This window comes from Megalops cyprinoides, chromosome 11 (assembly GCF_013368585.1).
Source record: "Megalops cyprinoides isolate fMegCyp1 chromosome 11, fMegCyp1.pri, whole genome shotgun sequence".
NCBI classification, from domain to species: Eukaryota; Metazoa; Chordata; class Actinopteri; order Elopiformes; family Megalopidae; genus Megalops; species Megalops cyprinoides.
In genome coordinates, this window is record NC_050593.1 from 3,969,686 (window position 1) to 3,982,491 (window position 12,806).

A 12,806-nucleotide genomic window follows, 5' to 3' on the forward strand; every position below is an offset into this window, starting at 1 on the left:
TCTGAAACAGGAGCGGTTCCTGCAGATAAGGACCAGCAAAGGGCAGTCAATACAGATGTAGATAACCACTTCCCTGGCTGCCAGCTCATGACAATATTTCAACAGCATTGTCTGTGAATGATAAGAGTGACTACCTCTATGACTTCAAAAGCACTTATGTTTCAGGAGACCACAAGGACTGAAGGAGTTTATTTCTCTTACACCATAGCTGCCCACCACTATCATGTGTCTATCTCCTGTGTTACAGTTATAGCTAGCTAGCTAACTTGTCAAATAGTCCAGAGGGATGGGAAAACAGGCTGGATCAGTAAGATAGCTGCTAACAGAATCTCCACTCCACTCTCTCCATTGTTGATGGAGGCCAATTAGCACTGTTGTGTTAGCCATTTGGGAAGGCTGCTTTGTGACCCATTACCCAGCATAGACATTTCACTCCAGGAGTGCATTTGAACTGCTGTGCTCCTGTCACTTCAGTGTTGAGAGTCCTGTCTGTTTATTGATTGCAAAAAGCAAGTACTCCAGTGTATATAACTAGGCAGTTGACTAGTCCCATTAATCTCACTGGATTATTTGTGTCACTGCCTGCATATATACATACATAAAGTTACATAATAGGTACCACATAGTTTTTATCTAAAAAATGTCAAAAATTTATGAACGTGGAGCACTAGTCACAAATGAATATTTGCAAAACTTATTGACTAATCACACTTCCTTCCTCTTGAATTTAAACCCTATGGGTACCACCATTTTACCCTCAGACTTACCAATTACCTTAACTCCCAACCCTAAATTTCACACCAAACCAAGACACATAATGTTAATGTCTGATTATCATGTAATCTTAATATTGTAATATCTCCTTCACAAGTAAACTAGTTTGAGGTACTTACAGTGTTTGTAACAAGAATGCTGTTGTCCTTGCAGCGGACACCACTGCCGGTAGCGACACAAAGCTCACTGTGGAGGATCTGTTCAAACCAGAGTTCACAGTTCATGACCCGGAACCCAAATGGATCAGCGGTAAATTTTCTGATACTCCACTTTATGCTGCTACTTTTGTGCTGCTCCTGTTTTATTGGCTCATTTTCAAAGGCTGCTCCCTCCTACCAAGTATGGGGAAATTAGATTTTGCGTCAAAGGAAATGGGAAATTTTCACATTGAGGTTTCTAGTTCTTCTCACTGGCTAAATAATACTGTGTGAAAGCTGTACCTGTCATTGTGTTCATGTATACCTCTTGTTACACAACCAGATGCACTTGCCCATCTGAGATATAAATTTTGTTTTATTTTGCCATGGTTACTGCCTTTCCCTATTAACTTGCCACTATGTACTTTAGTCCTAGATTCAGTAGTATAGAGTGGATAACAGTATCTATCTGCTTAGTAAACAAACATATTGATGTATGCTCTCTCTAACTGCAGTGGCTGTTAATCTTAAATCTGAGCAACAAATTTAAGCAAGTGAGAGTGCATGTATACTTCTTATGCTACATTGGCTACACTACATAGTAATGCTACATAATAGTTTGTCCTGTCGCAGAAAAAAGTAAAACTTATGTAAACAATGTAACAATTGCTAAAAATCTTCTCAGCTATAATTAGGGGGCAAAGCTCATTTGTGTTAGACTGAATCTGGCACCTTGGTATGGACACGCACAGCCACATGGGAAAGTTGGTGAAGTTCCGGTTGCCACCTGTTAGAAATAAAGGCCATCCGCTCAGGTTGCCTTTCATGCTTCTCTGTCATATCTGGTTGTGAAAGCTGCTTAGTTATGTGTCTCACGCTGCTGCTGTTAGATTGCCGAACGATCAGAAAGACACGGAAATGGAACAATCTGCTGTAAAAAAGGGGTCCCACAAAATGCTTTCATCTGGGAATTTGCCGCGCCTCAAAGCGCTTTGTCATTAGAAGAGAAGTCGCACCACAAATCTGTATGGTTAATACTTCAAAGACCACAGAGCGGGGTTTGTAAGACAACAAAGTGAAGCTAATTTTGCTGCCTGTACTGTATTTTTTGGGGTTGATACACACAGATGGGTGCTCGTGCTTTTCTTTAGAACCCCAGCCATATGCGAGGCTGTTATTATTCAAAGCCCACGTTAACAGTCTGGACTGTGTCAATTGTTCTTTGCTTATATTGCCGTATTGATCGCTCTGACTCCAAGGACACTAACACCGGGATTGCCAGTGAAATTGGTGGCATGGGGAGGGGGGAGTGAGCAAACACGGCCGTTGTGGATTCCATTACGGGGGGCCAATCACCTCAGCCATACGATTTCAGCACACTCACACAGCACAGAGACATCCTGGGCTGTCTCACTATGGTTTCAGCAGGCCGTTCCGTCTGGCGCGTGCAGGGTCACCTCCGCCCCTAGAGTTTGGCTTTGTGCCCCGAGAGCCGCGGGGGTGGGGGAAGCTCACAGTCTTTTCCTTTGCTGCTGTCAATAGCTCGCACGCGGCAGCTCCGTGACATTGACTTCCATTTGACAGAACAGTCTTGACTTGACAAAGCCCCTCACCTCAGATTTGAAAAAGCAATTGTAATGTGGAGGCTGTCAGAAACCCGGTTTATTTGTGTTTCTGAATTTCTGTGACTTGTGAGTAATTGCTCTCTGACAATGAGAGGTGAAATAAGGAGGAAGAGAGTGTTGGTGAATAGGGAGTGAGATGGACAGACAGATGAACTGATGGACATACGGACAAGAAGGAAAGCAAGCAGACAGAAGAGCAGACCCACAGCTAGGCAGACAAAAACCAGATCTTTCAAGTCCTTTCAAAATGGTTTTAAATAATACAGCGCTTAGTGAGACACCCATGATCCAGTACCCCTTGTCGAACTGATTGCCTGTGTAATGCAGCATTAGTTTGCCTGGAAAGTGACAACAGCATGAAAAGCTGTAAGATCTGGGTACTCATCTCTTCTGGAATTATCTGTCATTTTTACTTTTCCATCCTATTCTGTGTGGATCACACATAATTGAGCCTGACTACTGGATGACTGTCATGATTATATTATTATATGTCATTGTTAATATTAGCTGTGTGTGTATGATTTGGTGTGTGCTGTGTTGTAATGAAGACAATGATTATGATGTGGTGCGTGTGTGTATGTGCACATGTGTTTGGGTGTGTACCAGTGTGTGTGTGTGTGTGTGTGTGTGTGTGATTTATATGCCTTTTAAAATGCTGTTTTGGTTTGTTTTGCAGAAAATAAAGAATGAGTCATGTTTTGCAATATTTTTGTTCAATTAACTCGCATTTCTATTGAGAAAATACATCAGCTTGCTTTTGCAGTTGTGTAATGTGTGGGCCCTCTTCTGCTGTGTAGAGTGTTGATGAATTGCTGATAATGGTGAGTCTCATCTGCCACAGTGCATGCGTGCCTGAGATTCTAGTGCGTGTGTGTGTGTGTCTGTGTTCCTGTGTGTCTGTGTATCTGTGTGTGTTTTTATGTGGGTGTGCATGTGCGCGCGCACGTGTGTGTGAGTGTGCATGTGCTTGTGCATTTGTGTTTGTTAATGTGTAAATGAGTGTGTACATGTGTATGTCAGTGTTAAGGCATGTATGTGTGTGTGTGTGTGTGTGTGTGTGTGTGTGTGTGTGTGTGTGTGTGTGTGTGTGTGTGTGTGTGTGTGTGTGTGCGTGCGTATGTGTGTGTGTGCCTGCAGTGATGGTCAGATGCTGCACTGAGACTGCACAGTAACACGGTAATCAGTGAGTGCCTAACAGACTGAGGAGACGGGGGCTGTAGGCCTCGGAGGCAGCTGCTGTTCAGAGAAGGGGAGTGTAGCTAATCACCTCTGGCCAATCCCCTTAACCCCACCTCCACCCCCCCCCCCAGCAGCCCCCCACAGCTCAGGGAATTCACCAACACCCCACACTCATCAAGCACATCATCACAGTCCACAGCACAGCCAGAGAGATTAACAAGACAAAGCACACCACAGCACCGAGTACAACACGTCAGGGCCTGGCAGCACTGGTCGCCTGGACCCACTCCTGGCAAAGTAACCAGTAGTTCAGTCATACTTCAGCAGGCAACACCACGCTCTCCTGGAGCGTGCAGTTCATTTTGAGTGTTATGGAGGAAGTCAAAAAATCATTTGAAAATGAACCCTGGGGAAAGTGTTTAGTTGAACGTGCTAAGCACACATCGAGCCAGTGGTCCTTACAAGCCCGACTGATAAAGGTACAGCATGTCCAATAGAATACAACTACATCCCCTGTCATTTTCCCTTAAGCACAGAATTAGCAAGCATTAAATTTTCTGTAGTTGACATACCAAGTGTAAAAAGTAACAGGAAGCTGTAATTAGTTAGTCAAAGTTGAGGTAAACATGTAAAGGGACAGAACTGAATGGAACAGCTGAACTCCACAATGGCCATTATACTGCCCCCTGCAGCAAAAGCACAACAATCATACCTTGGAGGATATTCGGTCCACTAGCTTTGCAATAACTTAAACTAATGGCTGCAGACTACTGATTTTTCTTACTCAGCACAATATCTTTCAGTAATCACTGCACCCCCTGAACTGGCATTTATCTCTACATATACATGCCAGTATATATACATACAGTATATATACATATATGCGCATATGTTTATATACGCATCATTGAAATTTAAGGGAAGGAGTGCGTTGTGGTTATGTCAAATGGAGGCCTTATCATGTGCCCTGGCTTTAATTGGTTGGACTGAGCTGAGGCTGTTTTTGGACAAAGCCTGGTTCTCACACGTGCTCTGCAAGTCACGCAGCGATCCAGCCCTGGCTCTCTCTCGATTAATATTGCAGCGCGCCCGTCGTTGGAGCACGGAAGAGCCGAGCAGGCTGCAATGTCCTGTGGCAATCCACTAAGATCAGAGTAGCTTTACAGGGGAGCGGCAAGCCTGGCCAGAATGCCGTGCTGGAATCCGCTGTGCTGGACTTGGCTGTTCTCATGCAAGCTTCAATAAAGCTTCAGTAAATAGGTTTTAACCTGCCTGTCAGAGAGAGAAAGAGAGAGAGAGAGAGAGAGAATGAAAGTGAGGGCTTAAATCTTTCTTCTCAGTACTTTGAAGATTTACTAGAATTATTCCTAATATTTAAGAATTGGATGGCTTAGATAGGATGTCCATCATTTGAGGATAAGGACAGACTGCAGCACCTGCTGCACGATTTGTTTCAGCATGCCACAACTGGAGAGACAGCTGTTGACCAATCTTAATACTGCCAAGGTCACTGTTAATAGTATTAACATTGTATTTTTTATGTTTTTGTCTGTTTGCTTGTTTGTTAGATTTTTTGTCTTTATCTCATTCATTACTGATCTGTTTATACAATGTTATATATCTGATAATAATATAGTAATAATGATTGCTTTTGAAATTTTGTTGCCAGTCAATCATTCATATCAATAATAAATTTCAATTTGAAGTTGACCAGAGAGAGAGAGAGAGAGAGAGAGTACCTCTTTGCTTTTCCTATCAGCCTTGCAGAACTTTAGCTGCAGATTTACTGATGAGCACACAGATTGGGCCAAAGATGAGATGTTGAAAGGTGCAACATGCTGTCTGTCAGATTCAGCTGTAGATAAACCAGGCCCATGCAATCGGTGAGGCACTGACTCCCTTGTGACTGCCACTGAAGGTTAGTGTGGCCTTACCTTTCACAACGGAGCGGTATGCCTTAAAGGTCACATCGTGTGGCATGATGGAAAGGAAGCCCTTGCTCTTGTACACACAAACACACACACACTCACAAAAGCATGCACACAGTCTTTCTCTCTGACACACAAACACACACACACACACACTCTCTCTCTCTCTCTCTCTCTCTCTCGCTAGCAAATTCTCTCTCAAACACCCAGATACAAAAACCCCAGCTTCGATCCTTTATTCCTGCATTTTATATATATATATATATATATATATATATATATATATATATATAGTGCTTAGCCGTTCATCTCCTGCTGAAATGAGTAAAACTGGGTTACTGAAGAGAGAATAATTATGATAATGTCTCTCTCACAATTTGCCGTGTAGCTGTATTGCTTTGCACGTTATTTCTGTTACTGTACTCAGTGACTCAGTTTTAGATGAAGGCTCTAAACTGTAGATTTCTAATATTAACTGTTAAACTTCTCTACATATTCACTGAATGTAGGAAAAAAAAATCTTTCTTCCTGTATTCAACTCTTCATAAGGATATAAGAAATCCCAGAAATGTATTATAATCCAGATGCATGGGGTTCATTTTGACATACCTGAAGTGTGTACAAAACAACTAATGCAACTGCATAAAATAAAATCAGGTTTATGAATACAGTCTGTTAATCTTTAATGGTGATTGATGTCTTCCTGAAAGATTTCCTCTTTTTAAAAAAAATACTGGATTTAAGGGACATCTGAAACAGCTGGCACAGACACATTTCAACATGTGCAAGGCCTTGTGACTGTCATCCACTCAAGCCATGCTTTTTCTTGAAGTTGCATAACAACTTCTGCTGAAATAACTTATAAACGCCTGGAGGATTTAAAATTTGAGCAGCTGTGTCATAACGAAGGTGGAAACCGGAGAGCGCAGAGGTCAATGAGTTCATGGATGCTGACAGAAACTCTCCCCCAAAACAGACCCAAAACCGCAGGTGAAGCCCTTACTGTACATTCATCTTAGGAATTGCAAAGAAAAGCAGGTAGGGCCAGTCCTCTAGGCTTTATAGTTTATAACTGGGTTTATAAGTGGGTATTTAAGGAAGCAATGTCAGGTCTGGTACCTTTCTCAAAGATGCAGCAGTCCCCACACTGCATTCGATCCAAACAGTTACTGACTACATCCTCAGCTCCAGAAACACCACACCACACATTGACCAGACCATCCATTTTCACAGCTGTATATTTGAGGATCATTCATTATGAGGCTTGTTCTGTCTGCCTTGCTCAAACTCTTGCTCCTGTGTGGAACATGAACCAATGATTTCCTGGTCATGCTCTGGAAAACAAACATGACACAGAGAGCTCATACCTTCTTTCCTTTGTTGTCTTGTCTTTTTGTCATTCTGCAAGGTGACATTTTGTTACTCTTTCCCGCCAAAACAGAAGAGCTCTTGCTTGGCCTCATGGCTTCACTTACCAGTAGAGGCAACGTCAACCCTGTTCATCTCACATTTGAATTTTTGGGTATGCCCCACGGCCTGGGGACAGGACAATGACATTAAATGCAGAGAGGGCTGATCTGTTAAGCGCAGGCCTGTTTTCAAATAGACTGTAAGGGCTCCCTAGAGGTGTGAAGGACAGAATCGGGGTGCAGTAACACAGAACAGCAATACTGCTCTGGGTCTCCAAGGAGGTTTGAACTCATACCCTGCCTTGTTTCCACTAATTTAACTGATTAGTCACTTAATTAGGGCAATTTAAAATTACTCCCTGTAGTATGTTATTAATGTTTTAAAAAAAAATGGAGTCACTTTCTTGACTGCTGCCTGTGGACTTTTCAGAGCAGATTTTGGAAAGACAGCAAGCGAGACAGAGACAGCATGTGGTGGGAGCATTTCATGACGTGGTAGTTTTTTTTCCCCTGGGTCAGTTACATATTACATGCCTCACTTCCGTCCATTAATCAACATTAGCAGGTTTCGCCAGGCACACTCAACCTGACCGGTCCACTCAGAACTCTCCAGGGAGCATGGAGGGCTTAGCGGGGACCGCACCATCTCCCCAGCAATGGCTGGCAGCAGGGAGGGAACAGATGATCCATCCCATGGCCTCCGTGCTTGCCTAGGAAAGGTGAAAATCGGGATCAAAAATGCCACGTTGCCTTCGAGGGGAGCCTCTCTGCTGTCGAGGTACCCCACCCGATTGTCCCAAAATCATTTGCCAAGACTCCCCTCACCATTTTTGATGGAATCTGATTCTACTATGTATCTTCGTGCATATTTATGCGGTGGCTCTGTTTAGAAGGTTGATGTTCTGAAAAAAAGAAAAAAAAAACATGCAAGTGAACGTGTCGTTCCCTTGCCCTGTGGTAGTGCCGACAAAGTCTGTTTTATTTATTTGTCTCTATATTTATTTATTTTGACTGAGGTAATGAGCCCATTTCACTGTACCCCAGTGGGGATGGTTTGATGGGTTTGGATCAGGGTCGGCATGGAGCGGTCAGCATTTATTTTGCATAGTTACTCCTCAGAGGAAGAAAATGCAACCTTGGCAATTCCTTGGGCTGTATCAAAGTCTGACACCGAACCCCTTTTTATTCAGTTATATCTGTCAGACTACAGTTCATTTTAAGGACATGTTTGGTATGTTCTCTGACCTCTTGGCATTGTTACATTATTTATTTGCTTGCTTTAGTGCATATCCTTGTCCAAAGTAGCTCATTTTTTTCATTTACACAGCTGGATATGCACTTACATAAGTATTTAACAGGACTATTCTGCCCAAGATTCAAATCTGCAAGTTTTTGCTTGTGTCGGCCTGTTCCTACTATTACTACTAAAACCTCTGCAGCAATCCTTTAATTAAGCAGCTTTATATTTATTGTGTAAAGTTTAAGTGGGTCTATACCCACCTTACACACAACATTTATATACCCCATACCAGAGTGATTTAAGCCTTATTTAAGCCTCCCTAGTATAGGGAAAAGCATGGAAGGGGAATTTAGAGAGTTTTGTGAGTGGCAACTTAAACTTTTGAATTTTAACCTGTGTATCGAACCTTTTTTTGTCTGAGAAACTGAATTGGATTATTGGTCCAGTATTGTTTTGACTTTGCTTTTGCCTGCTGTTTTGGATTTGTTTGCTTTGCTGGTAACCAGATTAGCTGGCCAGTAAAAGGGAGGCCATGCCTGTACAGTTAGACTCCTGAAGGGAATTTGTTGTTTTATTTCTGTTTATATATACATACCTATTTGTATATGTAATTAATATGCCCATTATCTATTATTATCTTTTTGAAGCAGCTGGATATTTACTGAAGCAATGCCGATTAAGTACTTCGCTCAGGGGCACTTGAAATAACAAAACTAACCCCCATATTCAAGCATGGAGGAACCCTAATCTCTGCAGCCTTGCAAGCCGTGTCTGAGTTTCCTCAATAAGCAAAGTCAATTTCACAGAGCAGAGCATGAGGTCCAGTCTCGATCAATGCGGACGTGGAAACATTTGTTTGTAGACCTGAATGCCACACAATCTGGCACGTAGCTAAAGCAATAATTATCTGCCAGGTGCAGCGCCTTTCCGCTTTCACCTCCAAGGAAGGGTAGGGTGGAAGGCGGTAATTACACCTCCAGCCATGCTGCCAGGGCGAGATAGAGAGAGAGAGAGAGAGAGAGGGAGCGAGAGAGAGAGAGGGAGAGGGAGGAGGCACAGATTCCAGGTGTTCTCACCTGAGTTTCGGTCGTGAGTGGAAACGGACTTTCTCACCAGCCTGTTGATTCTTGTTACCTGGATTTGAAACTGCTTTGTGGATGGCGTGCAGCCTCCCCCCTCCCCAACAGAAGGTCCATATGGTGAAAGGCCCATTGATTTTACGGTCCCCTTACGAGCAATAACATCCGACCGTACGCCGGTTGTTTCTCTCCACTGCAAAGTATTTTCTTCTCTCCACCAACCCCCCCCCCCCCCCCCCCCCCTCCAACTGCCGCCAACACCCTCCCCTCAGCTGTCGCCCCGTTATTACAGCCACATAATTATTTTAATTGTTGTTTTTGCACTGGTTTCTGTACTGCGGTTCAGCTGCGGTGGTCTCGGCTCACCACAGTGATTGCGTGCCTTTTTTCTTTTGCTCGGGCAATGGCGGCTGATATGTATTTAGCCGGCCAGCTGTCAGTGCAGACCCATTAAGCAGAATCCTAATGGCGCCCGCATATCGACTGGCTCTCACCTGCCATCAGAGCTGGAGAATGAGTGGGGACAGTGATGTATTGGCCTAAGATTTGGCGCTGGCAGCTCTCAGCCACGAGGCTCCGCTGGCGGTAATAGCATCTGGCCGGCCCTCGTTTGGCGGTGGAGTCCCGGCCTTGTGACAGGTCCCCTGACTGCGCTGCATGGAGGGCAACGGGGAAAACCAGCCATGCAACCAGGCCCCACACTGCTCCCCCTGGCAGCAACCCTAATTTTACACACTGCAATGTCAATGTTCATGTTTTTAATATTCATATTTCTCCTGTATAGCATTGCCTGCTGTCTCTTATGCTGTCTCTTCTGTTTAGGGCTTATTTTGATGTTTTCATCTGCCTCACAACTACCTGTGGAAATTCATCTGTGGCTAAATTGAATACAATTGATGTCATGTCATATCAGAATTTTTTTTCACTCTGTTTTGTCCCAGGTGAATAAACACAAATAAATACAATTCCTTTTTATCAAGAACAATTGGCAAAGCAGCTGCATTAACTTCAAACTAAGGTGTCTTAGCGATCCATCAGTGCTGCTGATCTGTAGCGCATCTGAGGAGACGCCATGGCCAGGCAGACTGACTCTGATCCTGACTGTTCTCCATTGTGTCTCTCTGACAAGGAAGCTGTGAATGGGGATTTATTTGGTGCCTTGCAAAACAGTGAGGAACGCTTCATGCCTCTCGGATTGTAGCGTTGATGCAGAGGAGAGGGAGATGAGGGGCTTGGCTCATGCAAATACCAGCAGGGTGGCGGCAACCTTGCTGCCAGGAACACAGATGCTGACTGTTAGAAATGCGCGGGTCGACTCATAACCTACGAGTCCTGCGGGTTGACCCGCAGGTTGGACGGGTTCGGGTAAGCTTACTAGAAAATATCACGGGTTCAGGCGGGTCGGGTCAAAAAGTGACAAAGCAGCATTTCAACTAAGTTGTAAATAACTTACAGAAACATTGTGTGCAATAGGCTTTGCGTTATAGGCTCTCCAAATTGCATGCTCCGGGCTAGGCTGTGATTACTTAGTCCACCTTCCACCTTCTCTTTCCCTCTCTCTGTCATTCTCTCTCTCTCTCTCAAACACACACACACGAACTGGAGGGTGCAGGTCCCGTTATGCACTGGCTGTCAATAATCTGCATTACCGAACTATAAAGTAGGTGCTAACCTGCATCTACCACACATCTCTCTGCACCCAGACTATAATTTATAATGCATTAGGCCAGGCCATAATTTATAATTATAGCCTGTCCTAATATCTTATCAGTAGCTTTATTATCAATTTGCGATTGTGGTTGTGGTCAATGCATGTGTTTTAGAGTGTTGATAATAGGCTTCACCTACAGGTTTTTTCCCTAAGTGGTATCTGTAGCTTTTGTTTAGATTATACACTGCCAAAACTCTTTTTTTGTCAGAAAGAAGAGGCTACCACTGACGATATTTCAAACTTAATCAGAGAAAAGTTAAAAACGGGCAATGCTAAGGTTGCACGCAAAGTGAGCCAAAAAAGTAAGGTATGGGAGAGATTCAGGCAGGTTATCCTGTCCGATGACACCATTACAGACTACATTATCTGCTTGAGTTGTGAGGCATTGTACAAATATGATGGCCAAGACTATAAAAGACAGTATAGACCTACACATGTAGGCTACTATTTTGTTATAGTTCACCATAAAGATGTGAAGGATGCATTGTTTGTGTGTGTGTGTGTGTGCATGTGTGTATATGTGTGTGTAAGAGAAAGAGAAAGAGAGAGACAGAGTTCATGTCTTTAATGAAGGGTTACTTGTTTTGCTGCTATTCAACAATAAAGAACACTGTTCGGAACAATTCATCTGTTTATTTAGTAGCATAGACCCAGATGCTATTAGGCTAAGATACAATAGGCTATGCCTTGCAATCAATGTATTATGCTAACGTTTGGACAAACAGGCCAAAAACAAAATAGTGCAACACTGCTCACTTTGCGGTAGCCTACGATGGCTCGTGCAAAACCTTGTTGTCTACACGAGTGTCTGTCCTTTGTGAAACGTGCACTAAATTAGAAAACGTTATCTCTTACTCTATGACATGGATGGCATCACTATACAGGCTAAAGTTGGTGGTTTGCGGGTTGGGTCGTGTTCGGGTGGTTGATTAACGCATGTTTTTGCGGGTTGGGCGGTGCGGATTGGCTCTCATAATGGGTCGGGTAGGTGCAGGTATTAAAAAACCCTGACTCGTGCATCACTATTGACTGTTCTCCCCTGAGGATTCCGGTGCCCAGAATATTCCAGTTTTTACCAAATTACAGGGCACGATCAGGAAACACCCTGCGCCCCAGCATGGGGGCGCTGGTCCAGGCGACGCTTGGCTGGTGGCACGCAGTAGCCAGGCCCCCAGAGAGGCTGGATCAATGACACACTTGCAGAGTGACAAATGGCCTCTTCTTCCGGGCCTGGCGGGGGCTGTCGGCTGTCGGCTCCTCGAATACCACCCCCCCCGGATCTGGGCTGGCTCACTGATCTAGCTGCCAGGGGATTGCTAGGAGTGCCGACTGAGATTGAACCACTGTTCAGCTTTTGACGTGCACTTTATTCAGCAGGCATTTCAACTGGTATCACATTCGAGTTGAACTTGGGCCAATTCTGAGGATGAGGCGCAGTGCGGTCCGGTTGAGTCTTGGCCAGAACACTGGACAAAGAACATTGCCTTCGGATTGAGCCTGGGCCAAAGCTAACGACAGCAGCCTGGGGCTAAGTCTCTGTTTCTGCAGAAAACCATGCAGTGGCGCGGATGAAGCAGGCGTAACAGGACTCCACTACAGAAGGTTAAATCCCCCCAGTAAAGTCAAGAGTATGACCAGTTCCCATGGATAGAGACCTGGACCGTTGGCTCACTGGGGACTGTGGTTCAAAAACCTGGGGCAGGCCTGGACACTGTTACACTAGT

The 12,806-nt window shown here is 44.1% G+C and overlaps 1 protein-coding gene across 1 annotated transcript in view; it reads left to right on the forward strand.

The window, feature by feature from the left end:
• LOC118786308 (inactive dipeptidyl peptidase 10-like) overlaps positions 1 to 12,806 on the forward strand; it is a 117,698-nt gene that overhangs the window by 24,309 nt on the left and 80,583 nt on the right. The window contains exon 3 of the mRNA XM_036541442.1: positions 928 to 1,023. Coding sequence (XP_036397335.1) covers positions 928 to 1,023 — 96 coding nt within the window. The remainder of the gene's footprint in view (positions 1 to 927; positions 1,024 to 12,806) is intronic.